Source organism: Drosophila albomicans, chromosome X, assembly GCF_009650485.2.
Source record: "Drosophila albomicans strain 15112-1751.03 chromosome X, ASM965048v2, whole genome shotgun sequence".
NCBI classification, from domain to species: domain Eukaryota; kingdom Metazoa; phylum Arthropoda; class Insecta; order Diptera; family Drosophilidae; genus Drosophila; species Drosophila albomicans.
Genome location: NC_047627.2, coordinates 26,362,063 through 26,378,385, shown reverse-complemented (window position 1 = coordinate 26,378,385; position 16,323 = coordinate 26,362,063). Strand labels below are relative to the sequence as shown.

Sequence of the window (16,323 nt, the reverse complement as noted above, 5' to 3'; positions counted from 1 at the left end):
TCAACAAAAACATGTTACCATTTTTTTATTGTCTATATTCTTAAATTGAATTTAAATAATGTAAGTTTACATCAAAAGTTACGGACTTTGATCGGAATAGATTACAACAAAGCCATATCATTTATGATTTGCGAAATTTAAAATTAATTCAAAATAAAATAAAATAACACCATGATGAAATGTGACTAAATCGATATTAAACATTTAATCATTATGCTTGAGCAGCAAAAGAGAAATTTCAAACATAATTATGATTTCAAATTATTTGTTTATAATCAAAATTGTTTATAATTTTGTACCGTTGAGGAAAAACCTAACAAATACAAATATTATAATATCACTTGCATTGATTAAGGACGTTCCCTAGACCAGAGAGATACGCTCTAGATATCGAATAGTTCTTGTTTTATTTTATACATATATTAAATGAGGTTATGTATGCACTTAAGACTATAGTTAATTATAAGACGCGAATAGTATGCGATAGTTGTATACATTATTAAGTGTAGAGTGTGTTTAAATTGTGTTGTTAACGCATAACTATACGAGTTAACAATATGTATTTTTACTGTAGTGGGAATGATGTTGTGCATTCCTTTTTGGACTTTTTGCTTAACTAAATCCATATCCCTCCCCCTGGCTGGTCAAACTATGGTGTGCTATAGTGCGGCGATGGCGACATGGACATGGACATCGAGGGTGACATCGATGGCGACATGGAGCCAACAACCGGTGATGTGGCGCTCTTTAGCGGCGAATCAAAGTCCGCTGGACTGTTCATGCTGGTGACTGGCGTCGTGGCAGCATCGAGTACAGCTCCCGCTGCAGCAGCAGCTGCTGCATCCAAAGCACCCGGTGGCTGTGCACTGCCAATGCGCTCCTGGAGGGATTCGTACAGCTTGTGTGTGTGCTCGTTATGCGCGGCCGTCGGTTGCATGGCCTTCATCAAGGTACCGAGACGTCCAGGTGGCAACTTGTGATGCACATACCACAAGAGCTTCAGCATGTGGCGTGAGGTGACATTCTCGCGTTGCAGTCCCGCGAATATGAACTCATCAAAGAGCGTGGTGCAAAAGTCTTCGGTGGCAAACTCATCGCTCATGGGAATGAGTAATGCGATCAGCGAATGCAAAAACGGATCCTCATAGGCGCGATCGTCTTTGCAATTGGCCAAAATGGCCAGCACACGCAACAGACCCATGCGATCCTTGGCGCGTGCCGAGTGCAGTGTATAATACATGGCCAAAATGCTGGACACAGCGCTCTCCTGTATGTAAGCTTCGACAGCATCGGGCGCTGGACCCGAGTGCTCAATGGTTGTCAATGCAGACTCGCGTTCATCGGGCGGCAGTTTGCCGCTAAGCTGGCGACACTGATCGTCCACCATGAGCGACATCAGGGCGGGCAGAAACTTGGTGACCACCTGGCAATCGAGTTTGGGCTCCTTAAAGTCCTGCGAATCGATCATGACCCAAGCGCTCAAGCCCAAGGCGAGCATACGCAGCAGCAGTATCAAGATCTGATTGTCACGCGGCATGCCTTCGTTGTTGATCAAATGCTGAAGTATTTTGATAGCCGACGTGGCCAGAAAGTTGATCGCATACGGATCGCAGAGTGTCATCGACAGATCGCCCAACACTTGCTCCTGGCCACGCTTAATGTTGTCGAGGAACCCAAGCAGTTCACGCGACCGTTTGATGTCGACATTCTTCTCACGTATGCAAGCGTCCAAGCACCAGGTGAACTTGTGACACGGATCGATGGAGATGATCTCCTGCACCTCCAGATCGTGCAGCGCCATCAAGAGCTCGGCACGCAGTGTGCAATAGTGCACGTTGCGAGTGCGCAGGAAGAGTGTACGGAGAAACTGCAGCACCATGTCGTAGAGCTTTACGCTGGTACCAATCATGTTGGCCAACTTCTGGACCACTTCGCCCTGACGCCGCACTTTCGGTGTGGGCTGAAAAAACAGATTGTTCAGATTGCTGTGCTCGAACAGAATGTGCTCCTTTTCGCGTATATATTGCGAGAGTAGAGGCGACACTTCGTCGCCAAACAACGATTGATTGTCGCGCCATATCTGACGCTTCACTTCCGTATCGGTGTCCGCATAAAGCTCACGATCGCGCACCAATATGCGCAGATATTTGTCATCGATGTGCTGGGTGTTGCGCAGTATGGCCATCACCACGGGACGCAATGCCTTCACACGGACCACGGGAAAGCTCTTGACCAGCAGTTCCTTCAACTTTTTGTCACGTTCACGCGGCTCTTTTTGGCCCAAATCATTAATGTGTGCGATGAGTTTGTCGCGCAGCTCTTCCATAAGAGAAGTGTGAAAATCGAGGCGACGCACACCGTGCAGGTCCAATAGCGGTAGCATAGGACGCAACGACGGCAATAGCACGCCATTCTCCAGCTAAAGAATGCACATAAAAGTAGATTTGTTTGTTTTTGGCGCCTAAACAAAAATGTTGTTTATTGCTTACCTGAAAACTTTCGATGGCTTTCAGGGGATCAGTGCAGGAGGTGAGCGCCTCTCGTAGAAATGCCTGGCCGGGTATGTTGACGTCCTCGAGGCCGGTGCCATTGGATTTTGTGGGTGTGCTCATTTTCACTCAATAATTTGTCTGTTTTTCCTTTTTAGTGATTGACCCACACACAACAATAGCAAAATAATGGCCGCACTATCGTCGATAACGATAGCACGATAACTGAAAACAGCGATAATTGCACTGCAACAGTGTAACCGTCTCTTGACGACTTTAGTATATCGCAATGTAAAAAAGATTTCATACCTATTTTTTTTATAATTTTGTAAAATGTTTTTTATTACACTCAGTCCTTTTTTCAGTAGTTTATATTTTTTTAGGAGCGAATCCTAAAGTTCTTTTAAGAGTTGCGCCGCTCATAAATGTAGGTTAATAATATACTTCAAATTGTTGTAAATTTGGTATATTCGCTATATTTGAGTGCTTTATCTTGTACATTTGTGAAATGTAAGTTGCGGTCACTTGCGACAGTATTTGTCATCTGTGCAAACAGCGTACAAGCTACACAACAAATAAACCGCTGCAAGCAACAGTTCAATTTATTGTTAAGACTTGTGTATTAAAAACAAGACGTTCGCAACGCCAGCTGTAAGTACAAAAAAGAAAAAAACGAAAATGTAAAATGAACAATAAAAAAAGTGAAAAACAAAACACAACCCATCGGACGGTGATCGGCAAAGAAAGAGCTGTCTCTCTGTTTGCTTATGTGTTTGTATGTGTGCGTGTTTAAGTGTATATGAGTCAGCGTCTTAGCCCATAAGAAAACAACAACAACAACAAGACATATTTGTGTGTGAGCTGTTTTTTTTATTTTCGTGGAATTCGTGATAGCAGCGCATTTTGGGGCTCAAAAAATGGGGCGCGGTTATTGCTCATATCGAAGAAGTTTGCATGCAGCTGTCGTACACACACACACACCCGCCAATGCACATAAAAATGATGCAGCAGATAAGTCAAGTCGAGCTTTGGCTGCTGTTTTCATTCCTTTTATGGGCTTTCAATTAAGCTTCGCCATGTGAGTGTGTGTGTGTGCGCGAGTGCGTTTGTGTGAATATGTGTATGAGTGCTTGTCTGTTCTTGTTGTTTTTCATTGAGTTAAATGTTTGGAGACATACACAGACGCACAAATTGAAGACAGTGCTGCCATTTTGAAAGCAAAAATAGCTAGTTTTAGCAAAAAAGTGACTAAAAATGGCTAAAATAAAATGTTGACAACTGCCTAAGAATTACTACGTAGAAATTCTTATTGTTTACCATAAAGATATGTATAGTAGGAGAATTTGTTTTCAATCTTATTTGTATTGTGCCTCTATTACAAAATTTTTTTTAAATATTGTTTAAAACATCGCCTATATTGCACAAAATAATTTTCAAATTTTGTTTACAATTTAGTAGCATATCAACATTGAATACAGCTTTCACAAAGCAATCGTGATTCACTATCAAACAACTTCGAAGTTTAAGGTAAACAATAAAGATGATTAGGTAAACAAATTGTGTCATTGGTCTTAAGATCAAAAATGAAAGTGATGATTAAACCAAACCATATCACAATGCGTTTATTTAGATCAACATCTGCAAATAATTATGATTTTTCGCGATGTTTTAAATTGGCCTTAATAGCTATTTTTATAATAATAGCTAGAGTTAGCCGCAAACTGGCCAAATTGGCAGCACTGCATGGAGTCGTCGACGTTGTCATTTTTGCCACCATGACTCACACACAATTCCATTTGGTGCGCTGTGTGAGTTTAATGTTGACACAGTTTATGAAGCTCTGGCTGATCTTGCCGCTGCAGCAATGCTATATGTCTATATATAGACATTTACACTCAGAGAGCGATAGAGATAGAGAGAGAGAGAGAGAGAGATATTGCCTGCAACTAATAATGTTTTATGTTTTTTCGTTTTATGCCCCACACACAGTAGCAACGAACACATCACCACATCACCAACATCTGCAACAGCAACAGCAACCACAAAACAGCTCTTCAAGATGTCTTCACGTAAAACCGCCGGACGTCGTGCCACCACCAAGAAACGCGCCCAACGTGCCACCTCCAATGTGTTCGCCATGTTCGATCAGGCGCAGATCGCCGAGTTTAAGGAGGCCTTCAATATGATTGATCAGAATCGTGATGGTTTCGTGGAGAAGGAGGATCTGCACGATATGCTCGCATCGTTGGGCAAAAATCCCACCGATGATTATTTGGATGGCATGATGAACGAGGCGCCGGGACCAATTAACTTCACCATGTTCCTCACGCTGTTCGGTGAACGCCTGCAGGGCACCGATCCCGAGGATGTGATCAAGAATGCCTTCGGTTGTTTCGATGAGGAGAACATGGGCGTGCTGCCCGAGGATCGTTTGCGTGAGCTGCTCACCACAATGGGCGATCGTTTCACAGATGAAGATGTAAGTAGCAGAAATTTGCGTGAAATGCCTGAATGTTTTAACTCATTTATTTAATTGGCAGGTCGATGAAATGTATCGCGAGGCACCGATCAAGAATGGTCTATTTGATTATCTGGAATTCACACGCATTCTCAAGCACGGCGCCAAGGACAAGGATGAGCAATAGGCTGTTTGCAAAGAAAACACTTTTTATACGTAGTTTCTTTTTTTTTGCTGAATGATAACAATTCCAGCTTCCGGTGCGGCGCCTCCCACACTTCCAGCTGCCCAGCCGGCGAATAATACTGTCCAAGAAAACAAAAACGAAGAAAAAACTGTCAGACGAATCGTGTATTTTTTGATAAATTAATATTAATATTATTATTGCCACCTCTCCTATTGATTAATCAACTATCTACATATGTTTTTCAATTTTTTTTCGTGCTCCGTTTTGCATTTCCATCTACTATATATATATATTACAATTCGAGAACAATGCGCAATGAATTCTTTCCCGATTCGCATAAGTATTAACTCATCTACTAGTATATACATATATGATTATTATATATATATATATATAAACGTATACATACCTAAATACAAATACATTGCCCATTGTACACGCTTAGTTCGTTAACTTGAATGTGTCCCACACTTGTCTTTCTCTTCAGTTATTGTTAGCATATAATAATATAAATATAAATTGTACTTAACAACTCTACTCTACTACTATAATCGACTGTATTCAACGCTCGTTGGCAACGGCGAGTCATGACGTCGCTGGATGCGCTTCTTGAAAGCATCCATCAGCTGATTCAGCACATCCGCAAACAGTATCGTGCCAAAGAAGACGAGCACCGTGCCCAGCCAATGGCTGATCGTGAACGGATTCCTAAAGTACATGATCGAGAACAGCAGCGAGACAAACTTTCGCAGCGTCACCACCAAAGTGACAGTGAGGGAGGCGCACTCTGTGGTCAGCACATAGACCGAGGCAATGCAGATGTACTGGGTGATCACATTGAACAGCAGATAGACGAACATCAGGGGAAACGAGAGGCTCCAGCTGGTGCCGGGCAATGGGATCGACATCGCTTCCGAGTTGACAGCGATGCTCCAGTGCTGGGCAATGTTGCTGGCCATCACCAGGAAGCCGGGCAGCGGCAGCATGTGTGTGTAGAACAACGCCTCGTTGGGATGCTTGCCGTGGCGCTTGAAGATCACCTCCTGATATATGCCCATGTAGGCGGTGACAAGCAGCGCGATCGCCAGCAAAGCGATGCCCACGCACCACCAGAAAAAGTCCGAGTACGATGTTTCCACTTTCAGCGAGTGATGTGTGTTGTCCTTGACATCTGTGCTCGACATTAGGGTGCAGAGTATTATTCCACCTGTGATCATGGCCACCGAACTGTATTGCCTGAGATTGTAACGCTTCTTTAGCAGTATAATGCCCATGATCATGTTGGCCATGAGCGAACCACTGCGAAAGATCATGTGCAGCGGCATCGGTATATTAAAGTTGAAGGCGTAATTGTTGCAGACGTTGGCGCCAAAGAACAACACCACAAGCATCACGTAGTCGCGCATGCTGATCTTGGGGCGAACGGTGAAGAATTTGGAGGTGAAGACGAGACCCTCGACGGCGATGAAGAGGAACTGCAGAAAGGTGATCAGATTGCCGGCGCCGGGATCGATTTTGATGATCAGCTCGAGGAAGACGACATTGCTACAGCAGCCGACAAAGACGAAGATCATTGCCAGGAATGCCTTTAAATTGAATGATGCCATGATGACGCTGATGATGACGCTCCCTCTGCACGGTGGAAGGGCGAAACGAAGAATGGTCTTTTTTTTAGTATAACGTTCTCTCTTCTCTGTGCTCTCTGGTAATCAAGTTCATTATTCTAACGCTATCAACGTTGAATTCGTTGTTCAACATGAAACATTGCCACTACATTATTAATTTATTATCTTTTGCAGTCGAGAAATGAAAACGATATTTCTTTGTTTCCAATTTCAATCATTCTGTTTGCCTTCGAGTCAACTCAATTTTTACGGAGTACCTGCATTTCAAAGTGTTGATCTAATACTAAATGAAAACTGACCAAAAATCGCACGACAGAAATGCCAAATTTAAATTTAAGCGCTGTAACTATGATAAATAATCGAAGTACCCTGCAGTATTTGGTAACTGAGCTGAAATTTTCAGAATATTTACGGAATACATTACACTAGGCTTGAGTTAAAAAATTGGCTTCATAAATTTATAGATCAAATTGTAAGTGCATCCTCAACATTAAAAAAAAAAACACTGACAAAATTAAGCAGAATATTAGATAAACACACCAGAGAAGAACTTTGATTGAAATGAAAGAAATATTATAACAAAAATGAAAACAGAGCTGTCAATTCAGCAATTCTCTATTTTGTTTATGATGTGACATTATTGTTTTATGATACCCCATTTGTGATTGCAGGGTATTGTGGTACTTATTATTATTATAATTGTCTTTCTCGGGTACTGATAATGCTGTGATATGATTACGAAGAGTCGAGGCAACTATCTATTCCTATTTTTTTGGAAGATTAAAAAACCTTGCGGTGCAGAAACTTATTAAATTAATTGCCCCAATAGCAGACCAAAGCATGTGTATATCTGTCGCCTAAGTCTTATCAAAGCTTTAACTAATGTAGGTCGCTGAGTCAAAAATTCCACGTAGAGCTTATTCAAATATTTTTCATTGGAGGTGAGTTGTAACGTTGTAACAAGTTGGACGTGGTATTCAATATAAAAATTGAAAGAATGAAATCAAATATACATATAAAGGAGTTTTCATCTATTAAATGTGTTACGTTAGTTTGCTGTTTACATTACAATCACATAACCTCAAATGTAACGCGCATAACCTCAAACTCACTTTCTAAACGCGAATCTTGAAAAACGTCTGCACAGTCCGCGATATTCCCAACGAATGAAAGAACTTTCTTATCGGAAAGTTTTGACTCTCAAAAGTTTCACAGTAATTATTTTCTTCACATAAGAAATCACTTAAAAAAAAATTAATCAAATACTATTAAAGTACAGCACATACTTTTGAAAATGTAATTGGCAAAAGTTAATACGAGGCAAAATTTGAAGAACTGCGCGACAACCGATGCTGTGAAGTTCTCAAAACTGTCTAAAGTTCTTACGATCTTACAAAAGTAACAAGTGTTTTAATATTTATCAAAAAAAAAAAAACAAAAATGACTTTAAAATTGAAATTTGACTTCCATTAATTAAATAATGTGTGTTTCTTTACGGAACAACTGACAACTAACAACGATCCTCTTTGAAGTGCGAGTTAAACATGAACGTCAATGGCAGATCTTAGATGATATTTAGATGGAAAGGGGAAGAATTTTTGTGTGTAGATATTGAAACAGCTGTATCGAGTCTCTGTCTGGCCAGACAGAGACGTGTCTAATACTCGAAGTAGTTTTTGTTCAACTTCTCTCAACTGCATATCAAACTGAGGTGAGGTTTATAAAAATATTTTAAAACTAAATTTATGTCAATTCCGAGTTGTTTAATATCGTAGACATTTCCAAATTTATTTTGTAAATATTTCTGACAGTTTTTAGGTAGTTTAAATTTAAATACTTTAAATAAATGTGAAAATATCATTATCTTTAGTATTTTGCCTTAAAGGTATCAAAAAGTTGAAAAATGTAGAAAAAACAATGAATATATTAGAAAAAGGACTAGATTGATTATTTGTGTAAAGTTTTATTAAAAATATTGTAGAATTCTTTGAAGAAAATATTACGTAAAATATAAATTAATATAGGCCACGAGTTTATTTTTAGGATTAGCTGTTTTAAAAAGGTATAACACTGGAGTAAGAGTTTAACTAGCATTTAAATACGGAACTCAAACAAAAAATAAAAAGTGGGTTCGACTTGAGGTTCAGTTAACTGTGTTCTGCAAACACAGACGTTTTTTTTTTTGGGAAACCTAATGACGTTTGCAGATTGTAAAGGGTATAAAAAGTATATTGAAATTAAATTCGTTAAAGATACATCAATTATATTTATATAATTGCGCTCCTAGAATATTTTCCCTATGAGGTAATCCAATTACAGCTTAGTTTAATTGCTAATATCAAATTGTGAATTAATTATCTTGATTTGGCGTTATTTTCAAATTATTTACAGGGTATTGGTATTCGAGCAAGTGACTAAGTGATGCTCGACTTTGTTGATTCAACTGCTCGACTAGCGACAGACAATAGAAGAGCAAGCTATGCGATGGAGAACTTAAAAAGAGAAGACAGTTGAGAATTTTTACCATTTTCGAAGTGGGACTGCAGAAAGGCGAATGCAAAGGGAAGGAAAAGAAAATAAGGTGAGAGAGTGAAAAGACTTAGTAAAGAGAGGGTAAGAAACAGAAGAATAAGAAGAAAATAGCTAAAATTCTGGGATAAAAGAGAAAGTTAGAAAATATGTAAGGCATGAGAGAAGATTAGAAGGAAGAATTGTAAGTGAAAGGTAAACATTTAATCATAATTAAAGCTTATTTTTGTAAAAGAGATAGATAGATAGATATTAGGAGGGAAAGATAAACAATTACGATAGGCTTTGTCAAGTAATTTATTTGTTTTGTTCAAAAAATCTTTGTTAAGAATACTTTTAGTATAAAAAGGAATAAGGTATGGGGAGATAGAAAGAAAAAAGTTACCAAAAGGGGTGTTCAGAAGGCTGCTAAAAAGAACAGATAAAGACTTAACTAAAAGTATTTACAACATACACGAAATTACGTATAAAGAACGCAACGAAACATGGAAAAGAGCAGCACACAAAATAGAAATTACTACTGAATAGCTTAGGATTAGGATTACAATTTAAATGACGTCGGTTTAGCCTGTCTTTAGCTTCTGCTTGCTGCCCTCCAGTTGTCGCTGGGCACGCGCCTTATACGCATCCTTAACCTGGTTGATCACATTAGCAAACAGTATCGTGCCAAAGAAGACGAGCACCGTGCCCAGCCAATGGCTGATCGTGAACGGATTTCTAAAGTACATGATCGAGAACAGCAGCGAGACAAACTTTCGCAGCGTCACCACCAAAGTGACAGTGAGGGAGGCGCACTCTGTGGTCAGCACATAGACAGCACTGATGCAGATGTATTGGGTGACCACATTGCACAGCAGATAGAAGAGGATCAGCGGAAACGAGACGGTCCAATTCAGGCCAGGCACGGCCAAGGCCACCGGCTCCGTGTTGATGGCAATGCTCCAGTGCTGGGCAATGTTGCTGGCCATGATGAGGAATCCGGGCAGCGGCAGCATGTGTGTGAAGAACAACGCTTCATTCGGATGCTTGCCGTAGCGCTTGTAGATCACCTCCTGATAGATGCCCATGTAGGCGGTCACCAGCAAGGCGATGGTGAGCAAGGCAATGCCCACGCTCCACCAGAAGAAATCCGAGTACGAGGTGTCCACTTTCAGTGAGGCATGGGTGTTGTCCTTGACATCGCCACTGGACACCAACGTGCAGAGTATTATTCCAGCTGTGATCATGGCCACCGAACTGTATTGCCTGAGATTGTAGCGCTTCTTTAGCAGTATAATGCCCATGATCATGTTGGCCATGAGCGAACCACTGCGAAAGATCATGTGCAGTGGCATTGAGATGTTGAAATTGAAGGCGTAATTGTTGCAAACGTTGGCGCCAAAGAACAGCACAACAAGCATCACATAATCCTTTAGAGCAATCTTTGGCTTGACCGTAAAGAATTTTGATGTAAAGATGAGGCCTTCCAGGGCGATGAAGAGGAACTGCAGAAAGGTGATCAGATTGCCGGCGCCGGGATCAATTTGGATGATCAGCTCGAGGAAGACGACATTGCTACAGCAGCCGACAAAGACGCAGATCATTGCAAGCAGAGCTTTCATGTTGAATGCCATCTTGTAAAAGCTAAGGAGAGAAAGAGAGAGAGGTGAGTATTCAAGTGTGGTAAAAAGGGGAGGGGGATTAGTCAAAGTTGCTGAGTTGTGATCGGTAGTCACAATTTACCGGTTGTTTTACGCACGTCGCCGATAAGCCAATTACGCTTGTGTATGTGTGTGTGTGTGTGCGAGTGTGTGTGTGTGTGTGAAGGACGTGACCCACGCAATGGAAAAGCCTCTGCTGATACACTTACTTTATAAAATAATTTGTGTTGAAATTCGTTGAATTCCGTTGTTGTTGTTAGTTCGCTGCGTTTTAGTTTTGTGATTATTTCTGATGTGTCATGACGCGTTTCAAATTAAAAGAATAAATTATCAATTAATAGCATGAAGCATACACAGACACACGCACACACATTCAAACACACGTGCTGGACAAAACTGCAACAACAAAAATAACCGCTTACCCGTCGAGTTCTTGACGTTGTTGTTGTTGTTGTTATTGCTATTGCTTTTGCTCCCCAAAACTTCGCGCTATCTCTTTCTCGCACGGTTACAGCATTTAAATACAAATTGACCTTCAAGTTTTAGCACACCTTGCTGGCAGCTTTAAAACAATGAAAATAAAACTATTTCACAGTGCTCTGTTATTATGTTGTCAGTTACAACTTGCACTTTTGTTGCTGTTGTGATCTATCTTGTTGTTTCCAAGTGCGAGCAGCTAACTACGCGATTATTGCTGCTGTTGCTATTTGTGTTTGTGTTTTGGCTGTCGACCGAACAGCTGCTGTTAATGAATTCTGATTTATCGATATCGCCGCGACTTATCGATTCGTGCGCAAAAATGAGAGCAGGCGCAATATTTAACTCGCTGCCAGTGCTGCCAGATGTAACAGAAATTCAAATGAAAGCTTTCCATACAATTTCGTTTTACGTCTGATGATAAAGTAAGATATTTTTAGCACGCTGTTGATATTGAAATTATGATTGTTTTTATATTTTATTATAGCATAGCATCAATTGCGATGTCTTGGTTTACGACATCGGTTTAATAGTTGTTAACAAAATTCAGCCTAATCTTATCGGACAGTGGTTGAAACAAAGTAGATGACATGTAATTTAAATGTATATGACGGTGCCATAAGATGGGGGTCGTTAAGCCTGACGCATTTCCAAATGCAGCCAGTCTTCATGGTCATCATGAGCTGACACTGATCTTCAGTTGAGTTCGGCCCACAGCCAAAAGATGAACGTCAACGTCCTTAGGCTGTTATTCATATTGATCGCACTCGCGATTCACACGGAGCAGGTATGCGTGGCGTTGCCAGACTTAATTAAAAATTAATTCAAATTCGAATATTTCCGTTATTTTACTTGTTTTGCAGTTATCGTTACCTACCGATTCCAGCTACAATGCTGCAGTTGTGGAGTTACCTGTCCAAGTGGGAACTCCCAGGGAGCGTGTCGAGCTGGCCAAAATACTCTACATGAATATTATCGAGTCGAATGACACCGCCGACCTGGACATTCTTGTTTTTCCCGAGTATGTGCTGAGCAATCGAGATTCGGCGACCTTTGTGCCACTTCCAGAGCAGAACGTAATACCGTGCTTTGAGCCCGACTACGAAATGTTTCTGGTCGAGATCAGTTGTGCTGTGCGCGCACGTCGCATCTATGTGGTGCTCAATCTCGCGGAGAAGGAATTATGCGGAGCGAATTACGGTTCAGACACCTGGAATCCCTGTCCCGCCAACGGGGTGCGTTACTTCAATACCATTGTGGTCCTCGATCGCGATGGTCGTGTGGTGTCGCGTTATCGCAAATCGCATTTGTGGCGCCAGGAGTACAAAAGTACCTCCGTATTGCGACAACCGGATATGTCCACCTTCGACACGGACTTTGGCGTCACCTTTGGCCACTTCATTTGCTTCGACATGCTCTTCTATGAGCCTGCCATGCGATTGGTGATCGAGCGCAACATCACCGACATCATCTATCCCACGTATTGGTTCTCGGAGCTGCCCTTTTTGGGTGCAGTGCAGCTGCAGGAAGGCTGGGCGTTTGCCAACGACATCAATCTGCTTGCCGCCGATGGCAGTGATCCGGCTGGCAAGACAACCGGCTCCGGCATCTATGCCGGACGTGCTGGACGCCTTTCGGCTGGCATCTTTGAGCAGCCCACACAGCATATGTTTAAGGCACGCGTGCCCAAGCGAAGTCGCTACACCGGAGAAGCCTTTGAGCTGCCGCCGAAGGTGTTGCCAGCATTTAGTCAGCAGTTGATTACGCCACGGTATACGGCACTCGATACGTTCAGGGATTACAATGTGGACATCTTTGAGACGCGGCTGCTCGCTGTCGACTTTCTGAATGTCACGCAGCGTCTGTGCCACGAAGATTTCTGCTGTGACTTCGAGGTGGAGCGTTCATTGATTGGCAACTCCGCCGATTATGCTCAGTATCGCTATCGCTTAGGTGTGTATCACGGCAATGAGACGACCTTCATCCGTGTGGATCGCAGCGAGCAGGCTGTGTGTGCAGTGTTTGCCTGCACCTCGGATGAGTTGCTCAGCTGTGGCCGCATCTTTTCCGCTGCACAACCGACGGCCAATCAGTATTACTTTAGGCACATTCGCATTTCGGGTTTGTTTCCGGCAGCGAAGCGTCGCTTGATCATGCCCAGCACTTTGGATGGCGTCATGTTGCCCCTGGATGTGGCTCAGTACACTTGGAGCGAATCGCCGCCGGCCAAGCAGCTGCAGGATTCATTGATCAGTCTGGAGCTAACGGCGCCCAAGAATGATCTCTTGACCTTTGCCATTTGGGCCAATTACTTTACCGAGCTGCCAACCACACATAATTTGGATCATTTCCAACCTGTTCCATCTCCAAGTACTCCTGGCAACAACAACAACAACACGAGCAACGCAGCTGCTTCCAGCATTTATGCTGCAGTCTCCACTTTGTGCCTCCTTCTGCTGGCAGTTGCTCTTAAGGCTTGAGCCTGCGAAGCGTTCTTTCTGCTTATTACAACCTTTTTTTTTTAATACTTTATAGATTTTTGCATTTATTTGTTATTTCAATTAATTTAAATAAAAAACAGGCATTTCTTAAATCCTTTTTATTTCCAACAACACTGAGAAAAATTCAGTAATTAAATTGCATTCCATTATTGTTATTTTATTTTTGAAATGCTTAAAAGTGTAATAAAAAATCATACTATTTACTTAAAAATTAAATAATGTATATTGAAATTGCATTAATTAAACACTACATTGTATAAAAATAATAAAAAATGGCTTTTTTATTTAGAAAAACTAAATAATCACAGTATTTCATTTAATTGTATGCTCTTCTTGTTGTTGTTGTAAATATTTGATGTTGTTGTTGTTGTGGTGGTGGTTGGACGCGGCGATGGCCAAAAAGTGTCAAATCAGCAGGTGGAATACCAGGCAAACAGAAATCAGCAGCAAGCAAATAGCTTTCTTAATTATTAGTAACGCCATCTATTGGATTGTAGGCGCAACTAATAAATAATTGAAAATGTTGCCCCTGTATGATAGGCAACACTTTTTTCAGCCACCTTTCGGAGACATTTGCGAGCTAAATTATTTTGTGTAACATACTTTCAGGCTGCACCTAGAATCGGCAGTCAGTAGTTGCGCCAACAAATCCATAGATGGCGCTACTAATTAATGCAATGATTTGCTTGCTCCTAGTTTCTGTTCGCCTGGTATTTCACCTGCTGAATTGACACTTTTTGGTCGTCGCCGCGGCCAACCACCACAACAACAAAAACAACAACAACAACAACAACAACAACAAGAAAAACAACTACAACAACAACAAATATCTACAAAAACAATAAGATGAGCATTAAATGAATACTGCGATTATTTAGTTTTTCGAAATAAAAAAGTATTTTCATATAATATTATTTTGATATAATATAATAATAATGCAAATACAATATATATTTTTTAATTTTTAAGTAATTAGTATGATTTTTTATTACAATTTAAAGCATTAATAAAATAAAATTGCAATAATGGAATTAATATTTTGGAATGCAAGTTAATTATTGAACTCAATTTAGAGTAGTTCGAAATAAAAATCGATTTAAAGGATGCTTGTTTTTTATTTAAACTAATTCAAATAACAAGTAAATGCAAAAAAATCTAATAAGTATCTGTGTTTTGATAGAAATCGCTATTGACAAACTATGAACATTTGCAGAGCGCAAGGATAGCATCAAATTATACGATATTTTGCATGTGAATAATCTTATTATTACATTTCGATTGATTAGATTTAACCATAGGATTTATTCTCTGCGTTTTTTGGTTTCCACCTCTGTTATTGTTGTTGTTGCTGGAGTATTTAATTTTGGGACAGCTTCGAACTGGCTGCAGGAATCTTATCTTCGCAGCTGCATTCAAATTATCCCTGACAAAATAATATCGAAGAAGTTTTTGCAGCTTTCCATTTGGCAAAGTATTTCAATGAAAAACGAACCTTTCGGTATTTGAATTGGATTTGATTTCGCTATCTCTTTCGTAACGGTTTTCGTGCGTTCGGCACAATTCAAAAGTTGGCGCCAACGAGCAGCATTCGCCAGTGTAGAGATTCGTCAAGGGTTAGGGGAGGGGGTGGCGCAACACGAAGTGCTCGCCTCGAATGGAGTGGAGAGTTGTTTCCAGCGCAGTCGCAGAGCTCGCGCTGTCGACGTCGCTGTCGTAGACTGGGGAAGCGCGAGAGGGAAGGCGGGACGAGTGCTGTTTGCATTTCCAACAGGTAGCCGTGACGTTGACGCTGACGTCGCCGTCGACTGCGCTGCCGTGCAACAGTCGGGCCGCTATTTATAATGAGGCTGTTGCACAAGGCCAGCGAAAGCTGATGTTGCTGCTGTTGTTGATGAACGAACAAACGAAGCGCCTGGGCAGCGTGTGCCCGGCTATATGCCACATGCCACATGCCACAAGGCACACACACACACACACACAACGTCCGCCCCACATGCCGTGCACCACATGCGGCTGCCATTTGAATGGAGAGTGCTCTGAAACTGAGGCCGCCCCGCACACAACTACTGCCGATTTAACTTCATTTGCTTGCCTCGCATCCTTAAGGATGCCACACTTCGCCCTGAAAGAAAGAAAGGAAGGGAAACAAATAAAAACCCTTGTTGCGACTCCATGCTGTGAGGCCATTTGCGGCGCTGCCAATTGGCGACACGTTACCCCGAAAAAAACATTGAAAAAAAAAACATTGAAAGTCTCGCTTCCTCGTCTTGTTCCATTCCATTTTGCCTGCTGCTCTTCAGCTTATAATCCATCTGAATAGCTTAATCGAGTTGGAAATTTTATAGTGCATTCCTTCCCTAGGGTTCTCCTCACTTAATTCCTCATAATTGATTGAAAGGATTTGCGTATACAGCTGC

At 41.3% G+C, this 16,323-nt stretch overlaps 5 protein-coding genes and 1 long non-coding RNA gene across 14 annotated transcripts in view; 2 read left to right on the top strand and 4 right to left on the bottom strand.

Annotated features, from left to right (window-relative positions):
- Positions 1-167: 167 nt before the first annotated feature.
- Positions 168-3,699, bottom strand: LOC117578171 (negative elongation factor B). Its single transcript, XM_034263463.2, has 3 exons — positions 3,678-3,699; positions 2,490-2,617; positions 168-2,419 (listed from the first exon to the last, which is right to left on the bottom strand). Exons 1-3 carry the CDS (start codon positions 3,697-3,699, stop codon positions 650-652), a joined length of 1,920 nt encoding a protein of 639 aa, XP_034119354.2. The 3' UTR covers positions 168-649.
- LOC117578235 (myosin regulatory light chain sqh) lies at positions 2,983-5,587 on the top strand. Of its 2 annotated transcripts, none has more exons than XM_034263638.2 (3): positions 2,983-3,140; positions 4,479-4,968; positions 5,030-5,587. In XM_034263638.2, exons 2-3 carry the CDS (start codon positions 4,549-4,551, stop codon positions 5,132-5,134), a joined length of 525 nt encoding a protein of 174 aa, XP_034119529.1. In that variant the 5' UTR covers positions 2,983-3,140; positions 4,479-4,548; the 3' UTR covers positions 5,135-5,587. The 2 variants fall into 2 exon arrangements, with proteins under 2 accessions (XP_034119529.1, XP_034119540.1); XM_034263649.2 differs by having other exon boundaries at positions 3,014-3,140; positions 4,482-4,968.
- Positions 5,313-8,369, bottom strand: LOC127565006 (UDP-xylose and UDP-N-acetylglucosamine transporter-like). 5 transcript variants are annotated; one of them, XM_052008337.1, is made up of 2 exons: positions 8,205-8,369; positions 5,313-6,766 (listed from the first exon to the last, which is right to left on the bottom strand). In XM_052008337.1, exon 2 carries the CDS (start codon positions 6,739-6,741, stop codon positions 5,680-5,682), a length of 1,062 nt encoding a protein of 353 aa, XP_051864297.1. In that variant the 5' UTR covers positions 6,742-6,766; positions 8,205-8,369; the 3' UTR covers positions 5,313-5,679. The 5 variants fall into 5 exon arrangements, with proteins under 5 accessions (XP_051864297.1, XP_051864298.1, XP_051864301.1 ...); XM_052008338.1 differs by having other exon boundaries at positions 8,268-8,286; XM_052008341.1 differs by lacking the exon at positions 8,205-8,369 and adding an exon at positions 8,046-8,061.
- A 1,151-nt stretch (positions 8,370-9,520) lies between these two features.
- LOC117578207 (UDP-xylose and UDP-N-acetylglucosamine transporter) lies at positions 9,521-10,901 on the bottom strand. The gene has a single exon (XM_034263590.2). It carries the CDS (start codon positions 10,899-10,901, stop codon positions 9,852-9,854), a length of 1,050 nt encoding a protein of 349 aa, XP_034119481.1. The 3' UTR covers positions 9,521-9,851.
- LOC117578178 (vanin-like protein 2) lies at positions 10,835-13,998 on the top strand. The gene is made up of 3 exons (XM_034263477.2): positions 10,835-10,933; positions 11,893-12,192; positions 12,269-13,998. The coding sequence occupies exons 2-3, from the start codon at positions 12,130-12,132 to the stop codon at positions 13,883-13,885; spliced, it is 1,680 nt and encodes a 559-aa protein (XP_034119368.1). The 5' UTR covers positions 10,835-10,933; positions 11,893-12,129; the 3' UTR covers positions 13,886-13,998.
- Positions 13,999-15,405: 1,407 nt separating this feature from the next.
- Positions 15,406-16,323, bottom strand: part of LOC117577882 (uncharacterized) — a 52,574-nt gene continuing 51,656 nt past the window's right edge. For 2 of the 4 annotated variants that reach the window (XR_004573319.2, XR_007955657.1), the window contains 2 exons: positions 16,124-16,319; positions 15,406-16,028 (listed from right to left, as the gene is read on the bottom strand). This is a non-coding gene — a long non-coding RNA (uncharacterized LOC117577882). Of the gene's footprint in view, positions 16,029-16,123; position 16,323 lie in introns of all 4 variants that reach the window. The other 2 variants (XR_007955658.1, XR_007955661.1) reach the window with 1 other exon arrangement.